This window comes from Perognathus longimembris, chromosome 24, assembly GCF_023159225.1.
Source record: "Perognathus longimembris pacificus isolate PPM17 chromosome 24, ASM2315922v1, whole genome shotgun sequence".
Taxonomy (NCBI): Eukaryota; Metazoa; Chordata; class Mammalia; order Rodentia; family Heteromyidae; genus Perognathus; species Perognathus longimembris.
The window spans coordinates 32,456,789-32,474,109 of NC_063184.1; the positions used below are offsets into that span (position 1 = coordinate 32,456,789).

At 51.3% G+C, this 17,321-nt stretch overlaps 1 protein-coding gene across 1 annotated transcript; it reads right to left on the reverse strand.

The window, feature by feature from the left end:
- Positions 1-5,513: 5,513 nt before the first annotated feature.
- On the reverse strand, positions 5,514-14,923 carry LOC125341506 (extensin-like). The gene is made up of 5 exons (XM_048333557.1): positions 14,900-14,923; positions 14,196-14,256; positions 14,025-14,052; positions 9,635-10,156; positions 5,514-5,712 (listed from the first exon to the last, which is right to left on the reverse strand). Exons 1-5 carry the CDS (start codon positions 14,921-14,923, stop codon positions 5,514-5,516), a joined length of 834 nt encoding a protein of 277 aa, XP_048189514.1.
- Between the last annotated feature and the right edge of the window lie 2,398 nt (positions 14,924-17,321).

The window sequence follows — 17,321 nt, forward strand, 5'->3', positions numbered from 1 at the left end:
TCCATTGTGAAAACAATATGTGCTCATTACAATGTCAAAATCTAAAATAGAAGGGGAAAAACTTTTACCCATACTGCACTCTCTACTTAAGGCAACCGAAGCCAGGCTTTCATAGATTAGGTGTTATATGAACTATACATGCATGTGTATTAGTGAAATGATGCTTGTAGGAGGGTCTTTCTGCTTATTTTTTAACGGATTTATAATACCACATTAATTATAATCCTGTAACTTCTGCAACATAACTTATTTGTTGGGCATTGAAGTAACCGACAATTTTTGTTATCTTACATAAAAAACAATGCTTCACTGAGCTTCTTTGACTTTTCCCAGCAATTAGACACAATTATTTTTTAGGCTGGAGTATGTGAAGTGGATGTTTTTAAGGCTCATAATTTTGCCAAATTAATCATGGAAACGTCTTCAGTGTTCGAGTGTTGTGTGGGATCTTTCACTAAAACAATATTAATTTGCATTTAATTTAGTTTTTTAAAAAAAATTCTATCGGGGCTGAAAATTTTCCAGTGCGAATTCTTCCCCTAGTCTTCTCATTGAGGTCCCTGTCACCAATTATTTATGTGAATCGTTGGCAAGTTGTTTGCAATATTAGTGCTTTCTAAGTCTACAGTCACTTTGGATGATGGTTACAGGAACTTTCCACATGTTGGACCTTCTCTTTTGTCACTAGTTACTGTGCCACATTGCACTTTGTTATACAGCAAATGCATAATCACTCAACTTTCTTGGCAATTAAAATCAATTCTAGGGTGGGCTTAGAAATTTGTCCTCCTACCTAAATATTGTTCTTTATTTCTTTTCTTCCTCTCCAGGGTGACTGAAAAGGAAACAAAGCAGAACAGTGTAAATGGGAATTAACGTTCAATTGGTAGGACTTGTAAATGCTAAGTAGCTTTTTTTGAGTCCGGGTCTTGCTGTGTAGCTCGGGCTGGTCTGGGAGTCGAGAGCCTCTTGTCTCTCAGGTGCTGGGATTACAGATATGTATTACTAAACTCCGCAATAGGCATTTAAAAAATTGGAATAGGGGCTGGGAATATGGCCTAGTGGCAAGAGTGCTTGCCTCCTACACATGAAGCTCTCGGTTCGATTCCCCAGCACCACATATATGGAAAACGGCCAGAAGTGGCGCTGTGGCTCAGTTGGCAGAGTGCTAGCCTTGAGCAAAAAGAAGCCAGGGACAGTGCTCAGGCCCTGAGTCCAAGGCCCAGGACTGGCCAAAAAAAAAAAAAAAAAATTGGAAATAAATAATATTATGTGATTTTTTTTGAAACCCATTTATCCTTATTTTGTGATATGATTGAATAAACCAGAAAAGAGACCGAGGCTGGGCTGCATAATGTTTTCTCTAAAGGAATGCAGAGTAGTGGGCTGTCATGTTTTCCTCACAGGGACATTGAGCAATGTCAGGAGACCTGTCAGGAGTAGAAATGCGAGCTGCTGGAGGGAGATGGGAACGGAAGCCGCTGGCCTCTGAAAGACAGAAGCCAGAGACGCTGCCAAACACCTGCCGGTGCGCAGAGGAGCCCGGGGTAAATAACCATCCCGCTACCCAGGCCTCGGTGCTCGCGCGGAGACCTCTTGCTTCGAATACTGATGTCTGTCCGCAGGTGGGAGAGGCGTTTACTGCCACCCGATGTGGCGCTCCCTCCCCCACCGCCGCGTCTTCCCCGGGCTCCCGTATTTCCCGCTTTGTCTTCCTCCGGCGTTGTTTTCGCGGCTGGCTCTCGGGGCCTCTTCCGGCACTTGGCAAGCCTGGGAAGCGTGTTCGCGGGCGGGGCGGCTGCCCTTCCTGCCCGTGTGAATGTTCCCGCGGTGGACACCCAGCTCCGGGGCACCGGCAAGCTCTGTTTTCCGTTTCCCGTCCCCTTCCTGCTTGGAGTTGATCACCCAGAGATCATGATGCCAGCAGGGAGCTGGTGGCCGCACCGCTTCCGTGGGCCACGGCTGGCTCTTCTGGGCGGCGCTGAGCCAGGTGGAACTCAGAAAGGGGGAGGGGGCGAGTGAGCAAATAGAAACCTGCCCGGGAGCAACATGGGCACAGAATGATCTGGAAACAGCTAGGCTACCCCCGAAAAAATGGAGCAACAGCCTCTCTTTAGGTTGTTTTCGCTCTCTGTACAAGAGACGGCCACACAGCCGCAAACCCGACAAGTTCCACAGGCAGTTCAGTTTGGAGCACAGACTCGAGCGCATTTAAACGAATCCACAGAACAACTAAGTCGGATTCTTGGTTGGTAGGACATCTAGAATCTTCCGTACGTCCGTTCTCGCTGGGAATCTGAGGGAAGAAAGGCCTTACGGAACTGCATTGTCCCATAGGTTTTTTTTTTTTCCCCCATGGCTTGCACCAGTGGATCTAGCTCGAAGCTGTAGGGCTACGTAAAAATGGTGGCGTGGCCCCATCCTGAAAGCTCACAGGCCTCCCGGGGCACAGCCCTGGACTGAATGGGTTTGGGCAGCGGTCTTGCCACGGGCAAGGCCTTCCTTCCTTCTCCCTGCCTTCCTGCCTTCCCACTGTGTACCCCAAACTGGGCTCAACATCACTGTGTAGTTCAACCCGTCCTGGAACCTGTGTTCCTCCTGCCTCAGCCTCCTGCACACTGGCATTAGCGGTCTGTACCATCACACCTGGATCCAGAGTATGTTTTTAGGTCCCTTGCAGGCCCAGAGACATCTTAACTGTGCATATATATATTTTCCCCCTCAAATGCGTAGAAAATAATTCACTCCCAAAGGCTTACTGATGGTTCTGTCCTTCTAGCCTCCTTCCTTTCAGTATCCTCAGGAGATTCCGGGTTGCAACAGGACTTTTTAGAAATAAAACGCATGGCTGGTCTTCCATATTGAAAGGCCAATAATGGTGGGCATGGGAGGAAGAGTGGTACGGCGGAGCCTGATAAGCAACCAGAGCCTGAACGGTAGGACAAAGACCTGGCTTGAGACAGAGCCGTCGGTATCCGCCCTGAGTCCGAAGTCATGATCGGTGGGTGGCCTGGGACTGAACTTCAGACGGAGCAGCGTCCTGAGGCAGCCGCTCCTGCACCAACGCCAGCACGTTGCATTAATCTTGCTGATGCTTTTTTTTTTTTTTTATCTGATTCTCTTCTAGACTTTGAAAGCCCAACTCAGCAATTATTTTAAGGAGAGGTCAAACAAGCAGGCTGAAACTACAAAAGATTATTGCTGTTTTGGTTAAAGCTACTAGAAGCTGTTAACAGCTAAGTGGTAGGTTTGGCTCTAAGAGAAGGGAAGAGTCAGAAAACATTTATCGTCTGGGCAACTCCCTTTAGGGGAACAACAGCTAGCTTCTTAGTGAGTGCATGGGGAACAGGAACTTGCTTCCTCTGTCTGATGTGATTGAAGCAGAACTCTCAAGTTAGGCAGAGAGAGAGAGAGAGAGAGAGAGAGAGAGAGAGAGAGAGAGAGAGAGAGAGAGAGAGAGAGAGAGGAGTTTAGACCTACGATCACCCAGCCATTACTTACCACGTTTCTCTGCTAGGTAGAGGATGGCTTTTTAGGAGAGAGAATAGTAGAGGTGTCTCGGCCGTGCCGGTGGTTGTCACTGTCAGTGAACGAGCCGGGCTCCATGCCCTGACACTTGTTGTGTACAGCGGACCAGGCCTCATGAAGATCCCTTCCCTTCCCTCCTCCCCCCCCCAGGCCTGCAGAACACAAGGTAAACGTGGCACAGCGCCTCATAGCGTGGTCAGCGCCCCATCACCCTAACAACATGCCCAGGACACTCAGCTTTTCAGAGACAAAGCTTAGCATGGCCCCCGTGGTTTATACCCGCAATCCTAGTGACTCCAGAGGCTGAGATCTGAGAATCATGGGTTGAGACCAGCCTGGGCAGGAAAGTCTCTGACACTCTTATCTCCAACTAACACTCCCCAAAGCCTGAGGTGGAGCTGCGGATCTCTAGTGGTAGAGTACTAACCTTGAGCATGAAAGTTCAGGGACAGTGCCCAGGCCCTGAGTTCAAGCCCCACAACAGCACACACACACACACACACACACACACACACACACACACACACACACACACACACACACCCAACACAAACCAAAACCAAAACCCCAAACCTCTTGCATAGAGAGGTTGACTGTGACTCGCAGTTTGGGAGGGCCCATTGCTTGGGACCGGTGGTTAAATCAGCACAAAATGACCGGGATACTTGGTGGACCAAGCTCTCTTCCGTCATGCGTAAGGGAACAAAGAGAGAAAGCAGAAGGGGCCAGGGTTCCTCGGTCCTCTTCCAGGCCACACCCCCGATGACCTAAAGGCTTCTCCGTAAGCCCCGCCTCGTAAAGAGGCCGCTCTCCTGGCAGCATGCCCCGAGACCACGTCTTCAACACGTGGGCCTTGTCCTCGAGCAAGGATGAGCTCCTTCTTCAGGAACTTGCCCTTACGCGGTAGAGCCCTTGCCTAGCCCCGCGTGAACAGAAAAAGCCAGAAGGGGCGCTGTGGCTCAGGTGGCAGAGTGCTAGCCTTGAGCACAAGGAAGCCAGGCACAGTGCTCAGGCCCTGAGTTCAAGCCCCAGGCCTGGCGAGAAAATAAATAAATACAAAGAAGAATTTGAGGCCCTAACTCTGTGAGCCCCTGGTCCAGAGGTGAGAGGCGACCTTGACTCAGGGGACGCTGGGCAGACGGGCCTGGCCTGGCGGGCTAAACCGAATGGGAGGAAAGAAAGCGGGGTGGTATGCAGACAGGGGCAGTGACCTTGTGACTTGGGGTCTCTAAGGGGCTGATGGAGAGAAGGGCATTAATTGGTGATGCCTTTTATGCCCTCATTCTTAGGAAGCCGCGGGGCTCCCTCTCCTCGCCCCGAGTCTCTCTCGAAAGGAATTGGGCGACGGCGTAGTAGGCAAAGGACTGGTGGGGAGCGCAACCGCTCCCCTCTGGAGAAACGAGGAGAGAGTGGAGCGCCGCGGCTAACGAGAGCTCACGCGATGAGGTCCGAGGGAGAGAGACGGTGAAGGGCTCAGTAAACCTCGTTAAGGACCCGGGAGTTTATTCTGTGTGCAGGGGAGATATCCTGGGAGCTTAAGTAGGGGAGTTAAGTATGATTTACTTAGGAGGATGGCTGGTTCTTGGGGGGGGGGTGAGCACAGGAAGCCCAGGGGAAGGGCCCGCGGCAGCAGAGGGAGATGATGGAGTCCTGGCACTGGGCGGGAGCTGCCACCGCCGCGGGTCATTTGAGAGGGGCAGGGACGGGTGACCACAGAGCTGAGGAGGAGTCCCGGGCGTGCAGCTTGGGATAGGCTCAGTCGTAGCTGCGTCTCGCTGGCGCTTTGGGGGTTGAACCAGGGTGGCATTAGAGGGCGTGGCTTTACGGGGGGCATGGGAGCCGGAGGCCAGAGACTCTAGCGGGCCAAGTGGGAACGGAGGGGAGGGCGGAAGGTCTTGGAGGGCAGGAGCAGCAAGAGGATGGTTCCACCCGCACGAGCTCTGCCCTCGGGGTGCGCGAGAACCCAGGACCGCGACGTGGGTCCCCTAGAAGAACGAGGGCGGCGCGGCCGTTGCCAGCGGAGGCGGCGTGGGGCTGGGGCTCAGGGCTGCCGAGGCGTGGGTGGATAGCACGTTGGCCAGTGCTCCATCGCCGGAGGCAAACACTTGCGACGAGGAGGTGGCGACCGGGGCTGGCGGGTTGGGAGGTTTGACTGACTGGCTGCGTGGACTTTTGCTTTGGGTCCTGTAGCGCAGAGAAACCTGTTCACTCACTGAGATGGTAACACCACGGAGAGAGGAAGAGGCCCCCCTTCCTCGAGTCCCCTCCCCACGCACCACATCTGCCCCTCTCTTGCCCCTCTCTTGCCCCTCTCTTGCCCCTCTCTTGCCCCTGTCTTGCCCCTGTCTTGCCCTGTGCTTGTGGCTGGGGGCTCAGCGCCTGAGCTGGGCGTGGAGAGGGACTTGCACTCGGTGCCCCGCCGATAGAGGACTTGGGGGAGACACCGAATGCCTTGCATGCCGCCTTCTCCTCGCCGTGGCCGGGGGGGGGGGGGGTGGATTTTTCCTTTCTTCTTCTTTAAATTTTTCTTCAGAGGCAGAGCCAATTTATAGTAATTAATGTGCTGAGGACAGCAGCTGCCGCAGTCATGAATTCCTTAATCTGGGAGAGGAGGGAGAAATGGATTAGCGGGAGATAAATATAGCGTGTAGCATTTTATCCCGAGAACAGCTCGTGTAGGAAGCGTGTTCCTGCCGCAGCGTGGGGGCGGGGGATGTCGGGGCCTCTCCCCTTTCCTGTGGGGAGCGACCCCCCCCACGCAGGATGGGGTACGGGCGAGGGGAAATGGAGGTTCTTTTGCAGTGGGGGAAAGGTGACCCCAGCCCCAGGGGCTTCTAGGTGAAGATTCAACATCTAAGTTTCCACGAGTGTTTTATGCACGCATCAAATCTCTGCCAAGCTAAGGGAGGAAAAAAAGAAAAAACACACACCCAGAAACCCCACAACCAACGAGCCAGCTTGTCTTCTGGTGAGCGAGCCATTTGTTTTAAAATGAGATGAGAGGTTGCTCAAAGATGTTAATGGAAATCTTTGCAAACACAGGCTGAAAGTTTCTGCAATCCGCAGAGTCACTCAGCCATAAATATGTGTGGGTTATTTAGACGCTTCCAAAGGTTACTTGAAAATTGCCTATTTTTCCACAAAGAAGGGAGCTGTTTATTGCTTCAAAGCGTGCCTCCCAGTGAGTGCTTTTCTTCATCTGAGAAGGGAAAATACTGAAGGATGAGATGCTGGGAGAGGGTTTGATGGGTGAGCCGGGTGGGGTGCAGAGCGGGATTTTAGGGCGGCAGAAGAAGGCGTCCTCAGCCTTGGAGCGGTGGGGAAAGGCAGGGGCGTTTGCCCTTAGGTGGCATGAGCCCACGCTAGTCTCTTCACGGATCAGATAAAGGCCTTGGGGCAGGTTGCGGGGCAGAGAGGAGCCTTTGTGTGTGTGTGTGGGGGCAGTGGGTGTGCCCCAATATGGACCAAGGAGGGGAAGGAGCCCCCACTCATCGACCCCCAGCAGTAAAGCCGGACTCCAAACGCTCTTGATGGAGTCTTGTTCAAGCATGGTGCAGGAACCCTACCGAAGGGTCCCAACGAAGGGGGGCCCGTCTCATTCTCGGGAGAGACCTAGGGCGTTTTCTGGCTGTCTGGATGGATGGGCGCCGGCTCTCAGCGTGCCGTGGTTCAGGTGCATCTCTCTGTGGACTGTTGAGGTAGCCATATTGGAGGTAAATTTGTGTCTAGTTAGTTGGGGCCCAGGGCGTAGTAAGCGTGGCTGTCGCTCTGTCCCTGCGGTAAGGAGCCCAGAGGATCGGCGCCCACCAGCTCCTTGGCACGGGGGCCTTCGGGGAGGCTGGGAAATGGCATCTGCTGGGCTGGGGACTTGTTACTGGGATTTGTGTGTATGTGTGTATGTGTGTGTGTGTGGGGGGGGGATTCCTGGGACTTGAACTCAGGGCCTGAGCACTGTCGCTAAGCTTTTGTGCTCAAGGCTAGCATCCTCCACTTTGAGCCACAACTCCATTTCTGGCTCTTTTGGTAGTTAATTGGGGCGACAAGTCTCATGGACGGCTTTGAACCTCAGTCCTAGATCACAACCTCTGGAGTAGCTAGGATTACAGGCATGAACTACCGTCTTCCAGCTTTCTGAAGGAGTTTAATTAAACCTCATAAAACAGTCCTGAAAGAATCTGCTCACTTTTATATACAAGTTACTTCGGTAACATGTCTGCAATTGGAAGAGATAGAGAGAGAGAGAGAGAGAGAGAGAGAGAGAGAGAGAGAGAGAGAGAGAGAGAGAGAGAGGCCCCGATAGAAGTCTCTTCCACTGGTGAAGGCGGCAGTCCCCTGCTCCAGCCTTGAAGAGGGCAGAGTCAGCCCGGCTCACCTGGCTCCCGGCTCCCCGCCGCTTTGATGAAGCATCTGAAGGTTTACTGTGGTGCACATTGCCCTTCCTCTACCGCGTCTCAGCAGGCTGCGGAAATCACAGCCCTTCCACTGATGTTGATCAAGGCGATAGAGGTTTTCTTCTCCTCTCTCAAAGCCCCGAGGACTGAGACCAAATGGAAATCACATCGTGTTGTTATTTGCACACTAACTGAAAAATTTATGACTCTTTGTAAAAATATAGACAAATATGTTGTCTGCTGAGAACTGAAGATAAGAAATAAACCAAGTTATTGGCAACATTTCCCATGGGTTCCTCTTGAACGAGAATGAATCATTCATTGAATGTTCATGGCGACAGCTACCACCAACCCTGCTTCTTTCAGAGACTGGGGAAAAAAGAGTCAGTTTGTGGCACTGCAGCAAGAGGAAATAATAAAACAAATTAATTTTGAATCCACACAATGCCCAGGTCTTCTTTTAGGATGATTTAGATTCATGAGTCTGTTTGTGGAGAGGCCTGTCTTACTTATTCACTCTGATGTTTTGAACCTTCTGGAAGATACTCCTGCATAGGCAGGCTGGTTTCAGGTCTTGTGTTTTATTAATTTTTTTTTTTTTTTGGTTCCCAAAGCCTGACTCAGTTTATAGAGCTTTAAGGCTAGGTATCAATCAATCACTCCCTTCCTATTTCAGTGCTGGTAGTAGGGTTTGAACTCAGGGCCTCAAAAATAAATCATGCTCTCACTTTGCTCTTTGTTCTGTTTTTTGCTCAAGGCCGACCTCTACCACTTGAGCCACATCTCTATTTCCAATATGACCCATTTTTACCAAGCCTCCAGGCAGTGCAGAATAGTACATTGCTAACGGGGTAAGAGTTCCATCGGCATTTGATTTTGATCATTAAAACTGATAGAAGATAAACTGCTTAGCAACTCCCCACAACGATGTAAATTGGGTGTCCAACAGAGTAAAACTCCAAAATGCATCTTTGAAACCTGTGGAAAGGAGCATTAGCAGAAGAATTTCAAATTTGCTTCCGTGGAGTTTGCAGTAATCCCAGAGATGAGGGCAGCAATCATTACTTTGAAAACCGATAGGTTGCTAGGTCAACATAGCAATACTGAAAACTGATGTGTTGAGAGCACTCGCTCTGCAGGGAAAAGAATGTCACATCATCATGACTAGCCCTTGAGTTTCTGTGCTCTCACTGAGGACAGTCTGTTGAAGTCGGGCTTCACTCCATCATGGGGCTGTGTAGCCAGATGCCTCCAAAGGTAATTGTGTTCTAATTTTTGGGACCTGTGGCTCTGTCACCTTGTGTGGCAGAAGGAACCTTGTCAGCACGGGGTCTTCACAAATGAGTGGGCAGAACCCTCAAAGGACAGGACAGGAAGGAGACAGAGGAGAGAGAGAGGACTAGATCATTTAAAGCTGGCTGCACTGCTGGCGTTGAGGACAGAGGAAGGAGGCTACAAGCCAAAGAATGCCGGCAGCCTCCGGAAGCCAAGGCGGAAGGTGGGCGTCAGCGCCTCGGCCGGAGCCCCTGGGCGCGGCTGCCCTCCCGGCGCCCCGGCTTTCGCCTCACGCCCCCCACTTCCAACTCCTGACGGACGCGAGTGAGTGTGTTTCCGTGGGGGTTGCGTGAAGGTCCTCGGTGTGTCATGACTTAGTGTGCAGCGACAGGAAACGGAACAGTCGATGAGATCCGGCACGGGAGCCCCAAACTGCTCACCCAGGCGCCCGCGGGTCCCCCGGGGAGGGAGGAGCCGGGCTGGTGGCCCTGAGCTCAGGCTCGGGTCCCAGGAGCACGGAGGGAGGAGCCGGGCTGGTGGCCCTGAGCTCAGGCTCGGGTCCCGGGAGCACGGAGGGAGGAGCCGGGCTGGTGGCCCTGAGCTCAGGCTCGGGTCCCGGGAGCACGGAGGGAGGAGCCGGGCTGGTGGCCCTGAGCTCAGGCTCGGGTCCCGGGAGCACGGAGGGAGGAGCCGGGCTGGTGGCCCTGAGCTCAGGCTCGGGTCCCAGGAGCACGGACGGGTCCAGAAGGAGGTGACGTGGTGGAAACGATGCGGTTGCGACGTGGTGGCTGCCCACGAGCAAGTGGGTGAAGGCTGAGGGTCTCCCGCGGGACAAGGGGGGCGGCTCGTGACCCCACTCAGGAAAGAGGGCGAGTGAGTGCGAGGGCACGTGCGCGTGCAAGAGCACACTTCTACTCAGTCGAGAGGCGGCGTGCTTCGGAGATAGGTTTATTGCTGGCGGCCTAGAGTCACAGAAGGGCATCTAATGAAGGATGTGTGGTTTTTTAAAATGATGATGATGTGTGTGTGTGTGTGTGTGTGTGTGTTTAAGTGTGCGTGAGAGAGAAAGAGCAGAGACGGAGAACTCACAGAGCACTATATATATATGAGAGAGAGAGAGAGAGAAACAGAAATCACAGATCGTTACAGACTCTTCTGGCTATTCTCACAGGCACAGTTGGACTTCACAACTAGTCAGGAAGGTATTAGGGGATGCATTTTGACTTCTAAGACATTAGTCCTTCCCAGAAGCATTGCATATAATTTTAGTGACAGCCAGTGTGGGAAGTGTTTGACTTTTGGCTTGGAAGTTTCATGGTCCAGATGAATCAATACTATCTGACACATCTTTTAACTCCCCCCCCAATCACGTCTATAAAAGGCCCTCTCTAAGCGGAGCATCCGCATTCGGGCAGGATCAGATGGTCTATTAATTCCAATTTGCATGAAACCTCAGCTCTCTCGCCTTCACCGCCGGGGTGTGGTGCTCATAAGTTATTAAAGCCAACGCGTACACCGGCCGCAGTGCCGCACCTAATCCTCCGTATGGCCCCGGAGTGAAGTCTCTCCACATTACACTTTTGTCTTTGGCTATTTCAGACCCAAAGCACAATTAAACTTGGCTGTCAGGCAGTGGGAAATCTGTCATATTTCCCCTATAGGACCTGCACTTGGTCCAGACCAATAAATACAAAGCCACTTGCCCATAGATTGCAAACCGAGCTTGCAGCTCGAATACACATGGGCTTAGATTCACTTGTCGCTGGCGTGCACGGCTTCCTGGCCCAACAGTCTGTTTCCGTGATTAGTGCAATTTCATAGCTGGCCCAGAAAAACAAGGCTGAAAAGCATCACGCTAAAGCAGCAGATGGCTCCGGCCCGCCTTCCCGCGAAGGGCAGCTCCCCCAGAAAAATGGGCTGTTTAGCTGCTTGCTGTCTAGAATGGAACTTCAGAATTGGGATGGGTTCAAATCATTTCCTGAGTATGGCTCCATAAAGCCGTTGTTATTATTTTTGTCCCCCATTCCTTCTCGAGATTTCAAACTGCATTTGTAATACGCTTTGCCTGGGCACGACCTGTCACGGGAGAGCGACGTGATCGATCGCCGGCGGTGTGAGCTTCTCCGTCGATGTCTTCCAGGGCCAGCTTCTGCTTGGGGAGACACACACAGCGGCCTAGCTTCACGGACGCAGGGACGCCACGGGCCTCTTTTTTTTTTTTTTCTCTCCAGAGACTGTTAACTACCGTGAGATTTATTGGGGGAAAGAGGGGGATGCTAACGCCAATTTCCTCTCCCACTACTGGTCTAACTTAGAGACACAATTTCACACAAAGATATGTGTTGTTTTTTTTTTTCCCTAGCGTGTCATTGAGTTAGGCTGTAGAATTCGCTGCTGTGAGGGTATTCAGTGAGGTGATTACCCTAGACTATTTAGAGGCAGGAATTAGACAGTTGCTGTATGTGAAACAGAAGAACATCTCTATTTGCGGGCGCCGCTGTGGAATGGAACCCCCAGACTTCCGCATATGGTGCCTGCTAAGCAAAGTGATTAGGAAATCAGGTCGAGGGGAAAAAAAGAAAATCCCAGGCGACACACAACAGAAAAAGAGGCGGCCCGTGGGGGGTACAGCCTCCTCGAAAGCCGCTTCCGTTGGACTTAGAACACAAGAAGACGACCAAGTCCAGCACCCTCTCCTGGCTTCGTCTGGCCATTTCCTGTTTGGAAATGGGAAAAGCTCGGCTAATGTTGTGTAGCACTGCGTGCGTGGGGGTGCTTGCCTTGCCCGCGAAGCTTCTCACAAGTGGAAAACAGCTACCTGTTCTTTGAGGGCTGTTGAAGCCAATAAACGGAACAGGCGGAGCAAATCGTACCCGTGGTGTTTGGGCAGGGGTATGCTGTTACTGAAGTGAATTCGTCTTGAATTCATACGAGACTTTAGATGTGTTCCTGACCCCAGATCAAGCTGTGGACTGCTCTAGACTAAGGATCACAATCGTGGGTGAGGGAAGGGTGAAGGCTGAGTGTCCGGGAAAACAAAGATGCTTTACACAGTGCTTTGTGGTCAGGAAAGACGCCGTGTCTGGTCCCTACGTCTTGCTCCGGTGGGGATGGTGGATGGAGAGGTGAGAGATGATCGGAGGGTCACTTCCGAGCCAGAGCTCAAATCTTATTCCCTTAGCTTGCTGTCCACTCAACTTCTCTCCCTTCTCCCTGGATAAGCGTCAATGGTGTGCGTTTCACCAAGGTTCTTACTCGACAGCGTCCACCTTGTGCGTGGCACTTAGGAATGTTGTTTCCTATGCCTCAGGTAGAAAAATGAGTAACAGTAGACCAGGAAGCGACCTAATACCTGTTGTGTATTCTGTGTCCGCAAGGGCTTGACCAGCTACACTGTCCAGTGCGTGGCTGTCCATTTCTGCCATTGCTGTTTTCTTCTGACTCGCTCTTGGTTCTCCATATTTTCATTCCCATCTTTGTCTCATGAAGCCCTCTCTTTGATTTTATTTATTTATTTGGCCAGTCCTGGGCCTTGGACTCAGGGCCTGAGCACTGTTCCTGGCTTCTTTTTGCTCAAGGCTAGCACTCTACCTCTTGAGCCACAGCGCCACTTCTGGCCGTTTTCGGTCTATGTGGTGCTGGGGAATCGAACCCAGGGCTTCATGTATACGAGGCAAACATTTTTGCCACTAGGCCATATTTCCAGCCCTGATTTTTTAAAAATGATAATCCTGGGGTTTGAACTCAGGGCTGTGACCTTGCTTTATCATTTGGGGTACTCTGCCAGCCCCTTTTTGTGTTGGCTGCTTTCAAGATGGAGTCTTGCTTTATCCTCAGGCCAGCTCGGACTGTGTCCCTCCCTCCTACCTGTGCCTCCCATTTTCGCTGGATGACAGGCACCCACCACTGTGCCAAGTATCTTTTATGTCTGGCCTGGAACCATGATCCCTCCATTTCCACCTCCCGTGATTGCAGGCTTGAACCATAGTGCCCAGCTATTTTTTTAATTTTTAATCAGCATACTGTTTCTTACCTTGATTGGCTTTATTCTTGCTTACTGCTCCTTCTCTCTTATTGTGGGTTTGACTGTTTGTGTTCCTGAGTTTAGCTCCCAGACCACACTGAAGATATGCTTTCCGTAAGAGGAACAGGGCATGAAACTTCCCGTGTGTTGAGCATAGACCCAGGAATCTGGAAGGATCTTGAAGGCAAGAGATGGAGACATCTACTGGAGATCTGTGTGCTTTGACGGGCAGAGAAACATCAGAAAGCAAGGGCCATGGTGGAAGTTCCTCTGCTCTAATGACTGCTGCTTTGTAGTCTGTAGATAAAACCTTCTGCTGGAGCTGGAACTGCCTTCCTAGAAATTGTTATGACCACAAAAGCTTGGAACTCATGAGCATGTAGGAACAGAAAATAGAAACATTGAGGAAGTGACACATGGCAGAGGTAACAGAACCCTGCACAGAATGACAGATAATGCCTTCAACAGATAAATTATGGATGAAATGGGGTCTCGTGGTATTCGACACCTGGTTTTGGGCATATACCAATAAGCCCAGAAGTTTCTGGCATGCTGGTAGACAGGTGATCCTTGTATGTTAACGAATGAATAACTAAGGTAGAGATTGGCCATCGTTAGTTAATTTGTTCTCCCGGTTTGCTTTTTATAATTCATCTGTTCAAAAAGTCTTTGCCTGTTCTCTCCCTTTTGATGTTTCACGACGCACATCGGTGTGAATTCTGAGGTAGCTGATAGTGGACAGTTGATGGGGAGCTTTTACCTGAAGAAAAGAACTTGGTGAGATGAACTCGTAGTGGCCACCTCACCGTTGGCACATCCTCACCGAGCTCTTCCCTATGGACACAGAGGCGGGCGTGCAGAGGTCAGGCCCGGGAGGACAGACCCGACCCCAAGGTCTCCCTGAGCGCCTCTCGGGGGAGCCTCTCTCTCCCATCATCCTCTCTGCTACCCCAGTTTCCCAGGGGTCTGCTTCTTACCAGGGCACAAGACCCGAAGGACTGCGAGGCTTAGCTGCTGCGTGAAGATTCTGTCGGCACCCTAGAGAGGAAGAGGGAAGGAGAGACGGGCGCGAAAGCTCTCGGGTAATGGGGAGATCTGGGCTACGGCCCTGGCTCCTGCAGGCAGGACGCCATACCACCCCTTTGTGCCAGCGTGGATGTCAAGGCCAGGGCTGGCTACATGCTCTCCTGGGGGGGGGGGCGGCCATCGTGGTCACCCCGGCCTCCTGCAGGAGTCAGGATATAAATGTGGGTGTTTACGACAGTCAGTGGGGCTGATGAATGCCCTCCAGGCAGTACTTATGAGGCATTTTTTGGCCCATCAAATGGCTAATAACAAAGTACAGTCGTGCAATTTGTATTTTTACTGCAGGCCAATTAAGAGCGGGGAGGGCAAGTGGTAAGCGAAATGACATGTCCTTGCAGAACAGAAACAACAGTCATCGCAGCAGGAGGGAGAGAAGACACCAGAGGAGAAAACAGGCAGCTACTTAGAGCAGTTAAAAGGGTCAGGCGCGCAGGTCCGAGGCCCACCTCCCGGGCGCCTTCCCTTCCCCGCGGCGGGCGGGCCACCCAGGGCCGCGACAGGAGCTCCTCCCGCCAGGGGCCCGGGCTCAGAAATCAAATTAGTATCTTCAGAAAGGAAGGCTCGGGTGAGGAAATGCGTTTTGTGACCGTCTTACCAGGATGCTGTGACGACTTGGCATTCTTGGGCTTTGTGCCTTAGTCTTCTCCCCTGCATGGGTTTCTACTCTGCCAGTTGAAAGGAAAATGATATTGTTTGTCCTTCCTTCCTTCCTTCCTTCCTTCCTTCCTTCCTTCCTTCCTTCCTTCCTTCCTTCCTTCCTCCCTCCCTCCCTCCTCCCTCCCTCCCTCCCTCCCTCCCTCCCTCCCTCCCTCCCTTCCTTCCTCCCTCCCTCCCTCCCTCCCTCCCTCCCTTCCTTCCTCCCTCTCTCCTTCTCCCCTCCCTTCCCCTCCTCTTCCTTCCTTCCCCTCCCTTTAGTGAAGGCCAGTGTGTGCACGTGGGTTTATAACAACTAGCCCCTTGGGTAAGGTTGGGATGTGCTAATCCGTATCTTTCTCTTTGGACACACACGTGTCTCTCACCAGGCTATTTCTTCATTTTCCGTTGTTTCCTTTGGAGCACCTGGAATTGCTGGAGATTAGGAATGAGAGAGATGGAGGACAGAAGAAGAGTGCAAGAGAGCAGAGTCTAAGGGGAGGTCCAGAGAAAAGAAGCCAGGGCCTACGTGATGCTCTGCAGAGCCTACCTGACGCAGGAAGGGGCGGAGGAAGGAAGGGGGAAGGGCGGCTTCCTGAATTTCACGGAAGATGAGTAGCCCTGGAACCACCCCAAGTAACACATTGGCAATCAAAAAGAAAAGTAGAAAATGAATGATATAGTTCCCCTCTTGGGAAGAGGAAAAAAAAAAGCAAGGTTTTATCGATATTCTGCAGTTTGTGCTTTTCTAAGCATATTCGTTCACGTCGGGGACTGCGAGTGAATAAAAAGGTTTTCAGAAGCAAGGGGGAGGAACTATCACTTCTGGATGAAAAGAATTCCTTAAGTTTTCCTTAGCCTCCCGACTATATCCTTTCCCTCTCCCTGGCTATGATTGCTTTCTGGGGGTGCCAGTCCAGGGCCGGGGTGCTGTCCCTCAGCTTGGCGCTCTGTCACTTGAGTCGCAGATCTACTTCCAGCTTTTTTTTTTTTTTTTTTTTTTGGTTAGAGTCTCATGAGGGAGAGAGGGGAAAACCGGGGAGAAAATGAGGGAGAGGTGGCACTGTTCAGTAAGGCAATGTACTCAGTACCTGACTTAGGTAACTGTAACCCCTCTGTACATCACCTTTACGATAAAAATTGAAATTTAAATGGAAAGGAGTCTCGGGAGACTCCTTTGACTTTGAACCGTGATCCTCAGATCTCACCCTCCCGAGTAGCTAGGATGACAGACAGGCGTGAGCCTCCAGTGCCTGGCCTTTCTTGCTGTTTTAATTTCCCTTCTTAAAAGGTAATGTTTAGCTTTATGCTTTTGTCTTCATTATGAAAATCCAACCCAAACATCAGCACGGGGCCCCCCGTTTTCAGGGGGTCAGGGGAGCTGGTGTTGGCAGTTTCTTGTTCCCCGCTTGGGTTCTTGTGGGTTAGAAAGCAGAGCCAGTGGCGTGAGGAAAGGAAATGCTCACACCGCAATCAGCTTGACCCTTGATCGGAACTAGACATTCACAGGAACGACTACTGGCAAAACAACACCTTTGTCTGGGGTTCACATTCTCTGTGTTCACAGCCACAGTCTGCCCTGCTTTCTTAGCTGTGTTGTTATCTCTAAGGAGTTGCAGGACGGGGTTGCAATGCAAGGTGCTCGTTTATGAGCTCAGTGCTCCTGATGGAGGTATTTCCTCCATCGCCCCGCCCCCATCTCCCCTTGCTGGTCCTTGAAGCCCTGCCATTTTTCCTCCCTGGCTCTCCAACCATAACTTCTGTGAAAGGCTCTCTTGAGGCAAATCTCACAATGGGCTCCAGGCTACATCCAGTGCCTTCAAAGACATGGCCAGATAAAGGACCGCTGGTATCGTAGCTCCTGGAAAGTTCTCCAAAACCCAAGCCTCACGCCTCCAAACACCTTCCCTGCTGCGATCCCACAAAGGGACGTGTCTCTTAAACTGTTTAGCAGATCCACGAATCTAAATTTTTATCAATGATTGCCCATTTCTAACATCCATTATGCTCATTAACACCCCATTAGTTTCCCCTATGAAAACCCATTTCTGAAATTCCGTATGCTAATTAGCAAAACCTTTCTTGTTGATTAGAGATGTGGATTACAGAAGGGCTTTTAGTGATCCCCTTGGAGTGGGAGTATGGCCTCTTTGATAAAATGCTATCTGATCACCCCAGGGTGTGGATTCTTGATTACAACAATTGCCCCCTCCTAGGGCAAGCTTAAACCATAAAGAGAAAACCCATGGCTACATATCATGTGTATCACACTATATTTGCTAATGTATTTAGTAAATTACAGATACCACAGCTCATGCAAATAGAAATATTTGTACTGAAAACTTCAATGGCTACATTAATGGTCCCTATGTCATAGTAACTCC

Excerpts from the sequence above, each read along its gene's own strand:
- LOC125341506 (XM_048333557.1), bottom strand. The coding sequence starts at position 14,923 with ATGCCAAGTCGTCACAGCATCCTG. Across the intron at positions 10,157-14,024 it reads TCGGTGAGGATGTGCCAACG|GCCGCCAGCAATAAACCTAT; the intron begins GTGAGGTGGCCA and ends CTGTGACTCTAG. Across the intron at positions 5,713-9,634 it reads GGGGACCCGCGGGCGCCTGG|GACCCAAAGCAAAAGTCCAC; the intron begins GTGAGCAGTTTG and ends TCTGCGCTACAG.